Source organism: Uloborus diversus, chromosome 5, assembly GCF_026930045.1.
Source record: "Uloborus diversus isolate 005 chromosome 5, Udiv.v.3.1, whole genome shotgun sequence".
Classification (NCBI taxonomy): Eukaryota; Metazoa; Arthropoda; class Arachnida; order Araneae; family Uloboridae; genus Uloborus; species Uloborus diversus.
The window spans coordinates 53459822-53472030 of NC_072735.1; the positions used below are offsets into that span (position 1 = coordinate 53459822).

The 12209-nt window shown below is 32.5% G+C and overlaps 1 protein-coding gene across 1 annotated transcript in view; it reads right to left on the minus strand.

Annotated features, from left to right (window-relative positions):
* The window catches only part of LOC129222925 (DNA polymerase subunit gamma-1-like), a 95683-nt gene that overhangs the window by 14204 nt on the left and 69270 nt on the right, over nt 1-12209 (minus strand). The window contains exons 15-18 of the mRNA XM_054857486.1: nt 10770-10927; nt 6417-6470; nt 6215-6332; nt 3516-3651 (exon numbers count right to left, since the gene is read on the minus strand). Of these exons, the coding sequence (XP_054713461.1) occupies nt 3516-3651; nt 6215-6332; nt 6417-6470; nt 10770-10927 (466 nt within the window). The remainder of the gene's footprint in view (nt 1-3515; nt 3652-6214; nt 6333-6416; nt 6471-10769; nt 10928-12209) is intronic.

The following is a 12209-nucleotide window of genomic DNA, read 5'->3' on the forward strand; positions in this document are numbered from 1 at the left end:
TCAAGAAACAGAACTCCATCATGCATAAAAATGAAGTCTCCATTTTGAAACCAAACTTTTAACTATAAAACCTTTGTTCAAGCACATTTTCATGCTGATATTCGGTCCTCATGCCTTCTACAATGCTTAAACATCCTGCATCCCTCAGCGGAAATTACGCTACAATCCAAAACTTGGGTGGTGTGTTTAACTGTTTGTATGATGCGACTTGGGAAAACTTCTCCTGACATACTGACTGCTATCTTTAGCTATTTTAAGCATTAATTTTATCAGAAAACTGCACCTAAAAGGTAAAAAGTACCTTAGTGCATGTAATTTGTTGGAACATATTCTTATAAAGAAAGTTTGAGCCACATTTATAAACAGTTCTGAATCTTTAGTCAGTATGCAATAAATTTAATTTTAGGAAAAAGACTGAACAACTTGAATTTAAATGAACAATTGAAGGAAAATTAATATTTCTCACCTTGATCCAACTACTTATAAATAGTTTATGCACAATTTTTGCACAAGCAAATCTCTTTGTCATAGCAAATTGGATTTTAGCCCTCTTTACGAGGATAACGAGCACTGAGTTCAACTGAGACGAATTTTCTACGAGCCGAAGAATCACATACATTTACTCCATACACTTAAAGAGATCTTTTTAGCTCATGATCAGTTGTTTTTCAGTTAGTTGTTGCAATATGAATTAATTTCATTTTTTTTTGCAATGAATTACTTTTCTACTGCATTTCCCTACTGCATTTCCCTACTCTGGAATTTATATATTTACATTTGAAATTCAAAGATCTTTTTATTCAACACACAGATGCTTGCAAAATGTTTAGATTTTAGTGATTTCTTGTTGTGTATACTGATTTTTTTGGATGAGACACTTATTGCAGCTAGTTTTCTGGAAAAAATATCACTTTTTTGGCTCATGATCACGCAATAGTTCTTTAACAAAAGAGAAAAAAACTGCCGATTATAAACTAATTAAAGCTGCAAAAAAAAAATTGCATTAAGAATAAAATAATACTGATGCCAACCCATGGAAAGAATATAAAATACTAGAACAGCAAGCTGACAGTTTTTAAATTCATTTTAAATTTGATTGTTAATCAAACACATGCTTTATGCAATGGGAACAATTTTATTACTTTAGGTCGAATGTTTCTCTACTTTATTAATGTCAACATTTAACAAAGTACTGGTCAAAAGTACAGGTCAAAAAGTCATTTAACAAAGTACGGTCAAAAACTACTTTAAAGGAGTGAAATTATGATTAGACTAACAAAACAAATTATCCTTCGTGAATTATTGCAAGTATATACAAAATTATTCAAGAAAAACTGAAAAAATCGCAATCATTCTAACAGGGGCGCTGACTTGCAAAAATTATTGGGGGGGGGGGCTAGACATCACCGGGGCTTAGGTGGTCATGTACTCCCATGGAGGTCCCCCCCCCCCAATAAAGGTCAGATTTTTGTACCTTGAAAATGCCAATTTACATATTTTCTGATGTATATAATTTAATCAAACAAATGTGACATGTCGTTTTCAAAGTAAAACAATCTAAAAATTGGTATACAAATTTTCTGGTTCAACTAAATCATGTCACTTGTCTTAGTAAGAGATATTTTTTGTTCTTTTTTACGGGGAGCCGTGCAGCTCCGTAGCTAGGCATTGAAAAAGATAAGGCACTTGACTTGCATAGAAGGGCACTCTCAGAGACGCAGACTAAAAAAAAATATAATGGGGGGCGGGGGCATACCGGAGGGTCTTGCCATGGGAAATTTTCTAAATTTGAGATGAAAAATAGTGAGTTTTAAAGTCTTTTAAAAGCATTTTAAAGTTATATAATGAACATTAGAACCCCGAAAAGTCGACACGCCTGACACACATTTTTTGGCTTTGAAAAAAGGAAAAAATAAATACAAACTCGTACAGTTTTTTGTAAAAAGGTAATTTAATTTACACATGTTTTTTAAGATCAGTTTTTTTCTTTAGTGATATTAGCTAACATATTCAAATGTAAATGCAGTCTCTCAGTGTATAGGTCACTTTTGAAAAATAGTTGATTTTTCAAAAAAATTTTCTTCTTTGTTTAATAAAAGCAAGCACTCTTGTTCAACTGCAATGACCTGTGTGAGTCCAGTTGATGCAAACCGCCCAATAATGCAATATTGCACCATTTCACAAACCTCATCAATGTATTGTCTTGTAGTACTTTGGGATTTTGAAAGTGTGCGGTGAGCTGGCTTTGTTGTTTTCATTCTTCTTTGGTATAGATCAATTCTGAGGAAGTGAAGGATGTTGAATTTGTTCATTTTGTGAAGGTTTTTCTTTTAAACACAATACCCAAAAGCATCCAAAACTATCACGCCTCCCATTTGATATACAAATCAAACCCTTGAATATTTTTTCCAAATCAGCAACACTTAGATAAGCGTGCCGCAGTGCTGACTTGACCCGCAAGTTCACGCACTGGGACTAATTCTAAGTGTGCTTGCAGCACCGTAACACTATCATTAATCACACCACTCCACTCGTTTTCAGTTAACCTGCTTACTATCACAATAATTATTTGTTTTAACTCATTACTGGATCTGAATGTATTTTACAAGGTAAACTACCTTCAAACAAAGAAAAGAAAAGATAAATTTATGAGTTTAGAAAGCATAATATAAATAATTTTCTTGATTATTGGGAGGGCTCTACCCCCTCAAAAATATTTTTTAGGGGGCTCGGGCCCCCCTCAGGCCCCATGGAGTCGGCGCCACTGCATTCTAATAATTTTCACGATGTATGACAGGAAAATTATATTTCCAATATACGCCTACATTATTTTGAATAAAAATAAGAAAACTTAGGATCCATTTTATTCCAGTAATGATGAAATTGCAATGTATTTACAAGGTAATGTTTTAAGGGTTATGTAAAAGTTTAAATGCAAAAGTTTAAATGCAAAGACAATTGTGTTATAAATGAAAAATAGTCATCTCACAGAACCTCCAAACACTAAATAATATTTACAATGCAATCAAATACCAAACAGCTCATTACATTGTCCAAAGGCTGAAGTTTCACCCTTGTAGGGGATGATCAGTTTGAAACTTTCAATAGCAGAGCTGAAAGAAAAGCTGTCATAGGACCCGAGATTACTTTTACACTGGCAGCTAAAAAACTTAGCACACTACGTCAAGGTCAGCAAAGAAGGTCTTTAAAGAGAACTGTGCATCAGCTCTATGGGGTGGCCCAATAGGTATGGGTGCTGAAAAAGCCAGTGCCCTTAAAAATTATTCTTAAGTTTTGAAAAACATAACATATTGATTTCTTTCCCAACAATATCTCACCGGACCGAATGGGTCTACTTTTGTGTGCGATAATTCCAAAAGAGTATTTGTTAATCTAAGGAGTTCTATACACATTGGATATTGCATTTCCTCTCATAGGAGTCTTGTACGTACCCTGAAAACGTTGATTTAAAAAAAATGTGATACTTTATACAAAACAGATTACAAAGCAATTACCATGAATTTTAGCAAATTGAGAATCACCAAATAAAGCAGCCAGCCACAACTCTTGGGAGTCCACATCTGCACCAACAAAATGATAACCTGGAGGAGCTTGCACCATTGATTTGAGCTCACTACCAACACGGTCTTCCTTAATAGCAATAATACAAATTTTGATAAGAGAATTTCAAGCAAACAGACCAACAACACTATGGCAATGTTAAAACAAAAGTATAAGAACTCAAATGAAGACAATCTCATACTTGATTTAATATGATTCAAAATTAATTAGCAGAAATTAAACTTAGTTATTACATAGATTGCCAGTTTTAATAGCTATATGAATACAGTTAGTTTAACAATTAAATACATTGAATTTGTAATTTTATCCTTGGAACTAAGAATTTAAAATGACTTTGATTGAGAGAAATGTTTTATCTTTCCAACCCCTTGAATTTTAGGCCCCAGCCAATTATTAAAAAAATAGTAATATTTATGTGAAAAATAAATAAATAAAACCACTCCACCAGCAAATAGGTAAAAAACATGAATTACTAAAATTATAATTATAATTAAACTACAATATATCTGTTTAAGAATGGTAAATAACAGGTAGCACTAGAATATATCTCGCTTGAAATTTTCAAACATTTTAAAGAAAATGGTCTGATCCAAGGGTTCCCAAACTTTTCCATTGAACTTGTTTATTTGATACACATTTTCTCTACCAGATTGGCAAGTTTTTGATTCTGTAGCGATAGAAAGAAGAGGGACATGTGCTGAGCCAGCAGCACAAACTCTTCTATACATATATAATCACTAAGCCATAGCCTTCCTATCTCTTGTTTGGGTTCTTCAAACAAGTCCTACTTGCAGAGCGATCAATCTGGAGTGTATGAAGGGTGTTCTACTGGTGCCCAATGAAAAACGAATATCAGAGATACAAAAAAATCCACAAATTCTGAACAATAGAAACAAACCTGGAAATTAGAGGAAAGTTAGGAATTTAGAGAGTTAACACACTCCATCTTTTTATATGATAATATTAGTCTCATAATACATAAAATCAACGGAGGTTTGCTTTGGACACTATAATTTCTAAAAACCCTTATATGCTTTCAGTAACAAGCTGTAGCTTAAGTAAAATTGAACAAAAACTTATAATACACTGAGCAAAGAAGGCTATTTTTTGCATTAAAACATAATTCAAATTTGGGATTTATGTCGGAAAAGAAGTGTATAAGCAATTCTTGTTCATACAATTGGATATATGTTATGAGATGTTATTGGATACATGTTTGATAATTTCAAATTCGATTTCCTCAAAAGAAAACTAGTGTATACTAAATTATTTTTTTGTTCACAATGTAAGATAGAACCCCTGTGCTATTTATGATCTTATTTTGTACTCCTATGTTCCCAAATGGAGAATATCATATGTGTGCTTTCATTTCAAAAACACGACAGGACCCTGGTTTTGATGGATAAGATTTTGAAATTTAATTGCTCGGTCCGGGGCACTTTGAATTCAAATTTTTAGGAGGAGGGAACTTCTCAATTTGCCAAATCATAAAATACGGGTATACAAATATATGTACATTGGATGAGAAGGGACATTCAGGCATTTAAAAACTCCAATATTGCAGTTATATCTCAATATGCTGACTCTTCAAATGAAATTTGCCAATAAAGGAAATTAATTGAAAGGTTGCAGTGCCCATCGAGGCGCACTACTTTCAACTTGCACTTTTGACTTGCATTAACAAATCTGCTGTCGATAAATCTGGACAAACAGTTTTGCCATACAAGGAGTGAAATTAATTGAAGAATTGGGCCCCAAAGGCAAAGCAGACATATTTGAATCTGAAGTTTAATTGAACTAGTATATTTTGATTGTGCTAAAAGTACTTAAGTATAAGGAGGATTCCAATGCCATTAGTGTAGATTTTTTTTTCTTTTTGAATTGAATTTTTTTTTCTTCTGATCATGTATCAAATAATTTATTAAATTCAGCTACAGGCTAAAAGTCTTTTTTTTTGAGCAATCACGATTGCTTATTGTTCTCATTTGACTGTTTTGATGTCCTATCTTTTTATTTTCCCACTGCCACCCTCCGCACCCTGTCACCGTCGACCGGCTCCTCACGATGCTGCTCCTATAGCGAAAGCCATCTCCAGGTTGCATCCATGTCCTACACACACGCGCATACATACGCAGCTACACACACACACACGCACATACACACACAACTACCCACACATTCATGCCTGCACACTGACACAAACACATATGCCTACACACACATATACACAGCTACATACACACTTATGCCGGCACACAGACAAGCACACATGCCTACACACATACACATACCCCCTGCACACAAACACACATACTCCCCACACACAAACACACACGCCTACATACACACACTTGTGATTGCGAAAAACATAATTTGAATTCAAGATGTCAAAATTCAAATTAATTTTTTTTTTTTTTTTTTAAATGTCATAACCCTAGTGTGAATTTCTTGCTCAATCTTAGCGCCTGAGGCAGCTCAGTCTCCATTATGCATGTGTGTACAAAAACCAAATTTCAGACATTCCCATCAATACACTGGCAAAGTACCACCTTAGATTTGCAGAGTTATAGCCAAATTCCTGTTTATATTCGATTCACAAATGTATTAAAGAAATCAATAATTTTTCACTTACATAAGCATTACTCGCAGTCAGCCATGTAGGTTCAACAGCTCTTCTTGTAACAGTTCCAGCAGGAATTAAACGAGGCAAAATAGCACCATATGAATTATTTTCATCATATTTGTCACTCCTAATTGCAAAGTAGATTTAAAGTGCATTAGATAGTAACATTTTTTTTATAAGAGGCATATAAAATAAGGAAAAGTATATTTACTGTTTTATATTTTGGTTTAACTCTGTTGCATTGAGCCAAACAACCATTTGAGACCTGAAATAGATGCAAATAACAATATATATATATATATATATATATATATATATATATATATATATATATATATATATATATATATATATATATATATATATATATATATATGCATTAAAATATTTTAAACAATATTTTCATTTTAAATTAATTTCAAAATTATTAAAAAAATAAATATAAAAATAAATTACTCACATAATGGGTAAGAGTGATCAATGATAGCAGTCTCATAGAATACCTACACCTACACATACTTACACACATTCAAAACTCTATTGAATGAACCTCTATTTTCCATTACATCTACTGTACCAAGAAAGTAAGAATACATTTTCAAAAAATATTTTTCTCAAATACTAGCAATACCCGCACAGCGATGCCCGTGCTAAAAATTTAATGGAAATCTGTTCAATAAAAAAAATTGACACCCCCTCCCCTTCTAATGTGAAATGATCATTTTTCTTTTTATAAAATGCGTACACATCTTTTCTAAAAAGAAAACTATTTAAGTTTCTTTGGAATTTAAAATTTTTCATCAAATCATTAAAATAGATTTAGGGTTGCTTTAAAACTCTATTTAGCGAGTGAAGCGGTTTTTACTGCAATTTAAAATATTTCGCCAAATAAAAAAAAAACATCAAATAATATCTTTCATATGTAAAAATAATTCCGCAACTCTATTGTTTATCGCAAAACTTGCCCAGCAACCACGCTATCATAATCGATCCGTCTAACGAAAAAAAAACATCCTGTGGAACATTCAAAAATCGTCGTCAGAAAAAAAAGAAACAAAGAAAAACAAATCAAAAGTTTCTTTTCTTTCAAAACAAATCGCCAAACAATGACTTACATTAACGGTTGCGGCTTAATCCTAAACTGAACTGCTTAGCGCCTAACGCGCCAAGCGACCACGCTACCGGAACCCAGCCTGAGTGAAGCGGATGATTTTTCTTTGGCAATAATAAATGTTTCGCCAAACAAACAAAAAGGTATAAAATCACATTAACAGTAGCTTTCAAATCTTTATATATTAAGAGCTGCGTTGCCCGGCTTTGCCTGGCCTACCTTGAGAATAAAAATTGTGTTGAGTGACATATATTCAACAATCAGGCTTAAACAAAAGAAAAAAAAACACCATGCAAAATTACCCTTCCAAACAATGACGACAGATATTAAAATACTTTAAGAAATTAAAATGCGAAAGATGGATTTAAAAGCGTAACCATGGAAACATGAAATAAAATGGTTGACAACTTGAATCAAAATGACATATTTCAAAATTGATTTAAAAATGCTTGTAACTTTTTTTCCTTTGAAGATAGAAGCTAATTTTTGACCAAAGGTCAAGAGATATATAGAGTAAAAAATGCCACTTTTTCCAATGGTATCAAAAGAAAACTGTGAGACAATTCTTTCACTTTTTATTGATAGATTTAATGAAGAAAGTAGTGCCTATATTTCAGCTAAGCCTAAAAAAGTTCGAGCTAAAAACGCAAATTACTCCCACCGTAATGAAGTTAGAGCATTGAAACAAATTGTTTAGAACGCCGAAAATTCTACCTTTTTCAATGATACATAATATTAATATGTGCAAGTAATTTTTCACCCCTTTAATAGCCAATAATAGGCAATTTACGTGAAATTTGGGCCTAAATTGGAATGAAAAAAGCACTACTTATCGGATTTTTTTCGAATTATAGCCTATGTTACTCAGTCAGAAAGCACCTTTCATATGGTGAAGGAATTTTTGAAATAGGTGCAGTGGTTCCGGAGATTACCTCGAACATATAAACACACTCAAAAATCCGCCCTCTCTCTTTATAATATTAGTATAGATTTTTTAAAATTCTACACCTTTTATAATGCCCCATAACATAAAAAAGATTATTTATTAGGTTGAAGAAAAAAGGACACCCATAGGCTGTACATCATACTATACTTCTTTGCATTTTCTTTACCCCATAAGAGATGTGTCCTTTCAACCCTGCTGAGGAGTCTTCTACAATTTGCAGTTATCATCCTTTCAATCGTAATAGCCTTTGAATTTGTTATCAATACCATAAAACACTCTTTTAAAGGTCTCAGACAAATTAAAATTTTTCAATAATTAAAAAGAGAGGTGCAAAAGAGGTAGAAAAGAAAAAAAATAATACTTAAAAAGATACCTTTAAAATTATCTTTTTCAAGTATCAATAGTAGTATCACAAAATAATGTATCTCAAAACCCAGAAAACCATTTAAAAACACTGTATTCAAAAAGTTAGTATAAAAGTTGAGTATAATTTTAACACTAGAAAGATAAAAAAAATTGCTGTATACTTAAGTTATGTATACTTAGAAAAAGACGAAATGGGCCAGTGCGGCCCCTTTCCATTTTTTAAATGAATGCCTACAAAGAATCTTTCTGAAACAGTTCACATGACCCACATATCTTCTCTTAAGACTAAATAAAAACTAAATGCATCATGAGGTTCAGTAATTTTATCCCTACACATTGAAATGTAAAGAGTTACTTTCTCTTTTGAAGAGCAGACCGTACGGTTTGGCTGCTGGGCAGTCAGCAGTATTTAGCATTTGGATTTTCATCCGGCTTAAAATAAGAGGAAGGTAAAGGTAAAAATGAAGTGAATTGCAGGTTTTCATGTTACAGTCAATTGGAGACAGGAAAAATCTTTTTTTTTGTAAAATACATCAAGAGTCACTGTGGTCCCTCCCATTTTTATAGGTAAAAGGTTAAATATTTGAAGTGCGCTTGAAAAGAGCGCGAGCACTGAGACCACTGGTCTATTGTACTGTCCAAGGTTAAATATTTACACTGCTATGAGGTTGATGACCAAGGCCTCCTTGAAACAAAGATGATGCAAAAAATGCAGCTAAAATTGAAAATATGCTGTTAAAATTTTGAAAAATGCACTTAAGGCATGAGGTCAAAATTTCATTGAAAACAGTTTACATATTTGCTTTTCTGAATCAGGAGTTGAGATGCAACTGACTTTTTCTGCTGAGCTTCAACTACTTCAACATGTTTTTCTCTACCAATAAGCTTTGTGACAATAAATCTTTTTTTTTTTTTGAAGCTCTTTTACTCCACAGTCATCAGTTGAATATAGATTTTGGTGGCTTGAGCTTGGGGGGTATTTTCACTTAAAATAAGGCACTCAAAAATAAAGTACACTTTTTCAAAAAAAAAAAAAAGATTTGTGCTTTTCAGTGTTGAGAATTACACCAACTCAAAAATCAAACTTCAAGAAATGACTGCACCCAGAATTTGAAATGTAGTCAATCAGAAACCTGCTCAGTACCTGATCAGCCAGCTTTTCTATTCCCCTTCTATGCTACCTAGCAAATTGTAATATTCTTGAAAGCTGGCACTGAAAGCTTTTGGTTTGGAGCTCCAAAATTTAACAGATAAATCAAAGGACATTTAAATCAGAAATTTGAAGAAAAATAGCTAAAATATAGAAAAATGCCCTGAAAACTGAAAAAAAAAAGCTTTAAAAACAACATAAAAATACTATAAAAATCTTTGAAAAATGCACAAAAACGAAAAAAACATCATATAGCAAAGAATGCAGAAAAAATGAATTGCCTTCCACTTTTACGGCCTGCTAATGACTAAATGCTCAAATGAACACTCAAATAGGGTCATACTATGAAAAGTCAGAAGATCCATCACATTCAGTTAGTTATTATTTGATTTATTGAACAACAAACTATGAGACAGACCCATACAGGTCCTCCATCTTTCTAGTGTTAAAGTAGTGGTGAACTTAGTGGTTGGTGAAGAATTATAGCAATGGGATATATTTTATATGAAAATAAAAAGCCATTGATAATTTCTACTTGATTGAATACAAAATGTGTCTTCATACAGCAAAAAACATCATACAATGTAACCACCTATTTAGCTAATATGTCATGAAATGAGTCTACTTGCTGAATTTTTGACTAGGTTAAACAAGAGGTTTGAGTGTATTTTAACAAACTATGAAAGTAACTTAATAACAGATAAAATTCTTTCAATTAAAAAAAATATTTGAAATATTCACTCGGCTGTGTGCTCATTTGCAGACACAGAAATGAATTACCATGTAGACTAACTGTAACAATTTCCAAATCTAAAGAAATAGAAAGATAATCACGTCATTTTGAGAACAGAAAAAAAGAAAAAAAAAAGAGCACGATAAATAAGTTAAAGCTAATAGTTAAAACTATATACAGAAACAAAACTAAAAGAGCAATTTTCTCTTAAAAGATATTTGAACTTTTTAGATGTTACTGAAAACAAATACAACGTACATAATTCGTGCATGGGAATTTTTCCAGTAGGATAACATTTTACTAAGCAAAAGAGCTCTGTCAGCTTGAGTTTCCCCCCACGTTTTCAGAGTACCATCTTCAACTTTTGGAAGGAAGTCTTTAGATAATGGATTTCCCACTCTTTTATGGGGACCATCCTGAGAAAAGAAATAAAAATATCAATGTACAATAACATAAATCAGTGTAAAAAAAAAAACCTTCACACTCTAAAACACCATAGTAAACTGGGGAGGCCGAAAGAAGGAGAGGGTGGACATAGAAGTCAACTATAAAGAATAGAAGATTACATGTGGTCCTTGAAAATTTAGAGAAATGGTTAACTGTGGCTTTTTTGTTTAAGTTACACAATTTTTTTTTCACATTTCTCCTTTCAATTGAGTGGGAAGCATTTAGGTTTCTACTTAGATGCGTTAATGAAAAAAAGAAGGCAATTTTATGTGATGTTTTCATTTAACTTCATGTTTTGATGAATGTTTAAACTTGATAAATGGTTTACTAATAAATAGATTTTTGTCACTTTATAAATACAAGTGCAAACACAAACGTGATTGAGAGTAACAGACTTTGAGCCTAACTAGGTTAGCCCTAGTCAGCTTATCAGTTCATTATGACAATCAATAGCTCTGTCAAAACTATCTACCTCCTTCCTTGTAACCAGGGCCTGACTAACTAAAAGTGAGGCCCTAAGTCCACAATGCTTTAGAGGCCCCCCTCTCTATTCCATCACTTTAAATCAATGCGAAATAATGTTTAATATTAACTTAAAAGATGATTTTTTTTATTTTCACAAAAAATACATGATTTTTTAATACTATGCATGTTTGTTTTTTTAAATACAGGGCCTCTTAGGAAGATGGGGCCCCAAGCCCAGGCCTAGTTGTCCTGTGCCTTAGTCAGGCCCCGCTTCTTTCGCTAAGCTTTGAAAAGTGCCTACAGCATTATGGAAATATAGTACTTTTTTATAATTTCCAGATCAGCCTTAAATTTGAATATCTTAAAACAATGACTTCTAGTCCTACCTTCATTGCAAAAATTTAGTTACTCAACGTTCTGTATTTTGGCAAGTTTAAACAAATGAATCAAGTCTTCTTTGACTCTTTACTTGAGCTCCATTTAATTGGGTAATAGATTAACAAATATCCTGCTTGCAAGAACAAAAACGTCTGGAACTGAATATTTACCTACAGACACAATGTTAAAGATCCATGTTTAATCAAATTAATTTCCACAGATAATCCAATAATACTGATATGCTTTTGTAAATTTTATCACTAAGAAATTTTTAAAATAAATTAAAAAGGAAATTAAGCAGCATGAGAAGACAAGACAGAAATACTTCTTTTTTTAAATATACTAGGGGCCTCTGCTCCCTGCTTGCTAACGCTCACCAACCCCAGATGATTGCTTCACAATCTTATT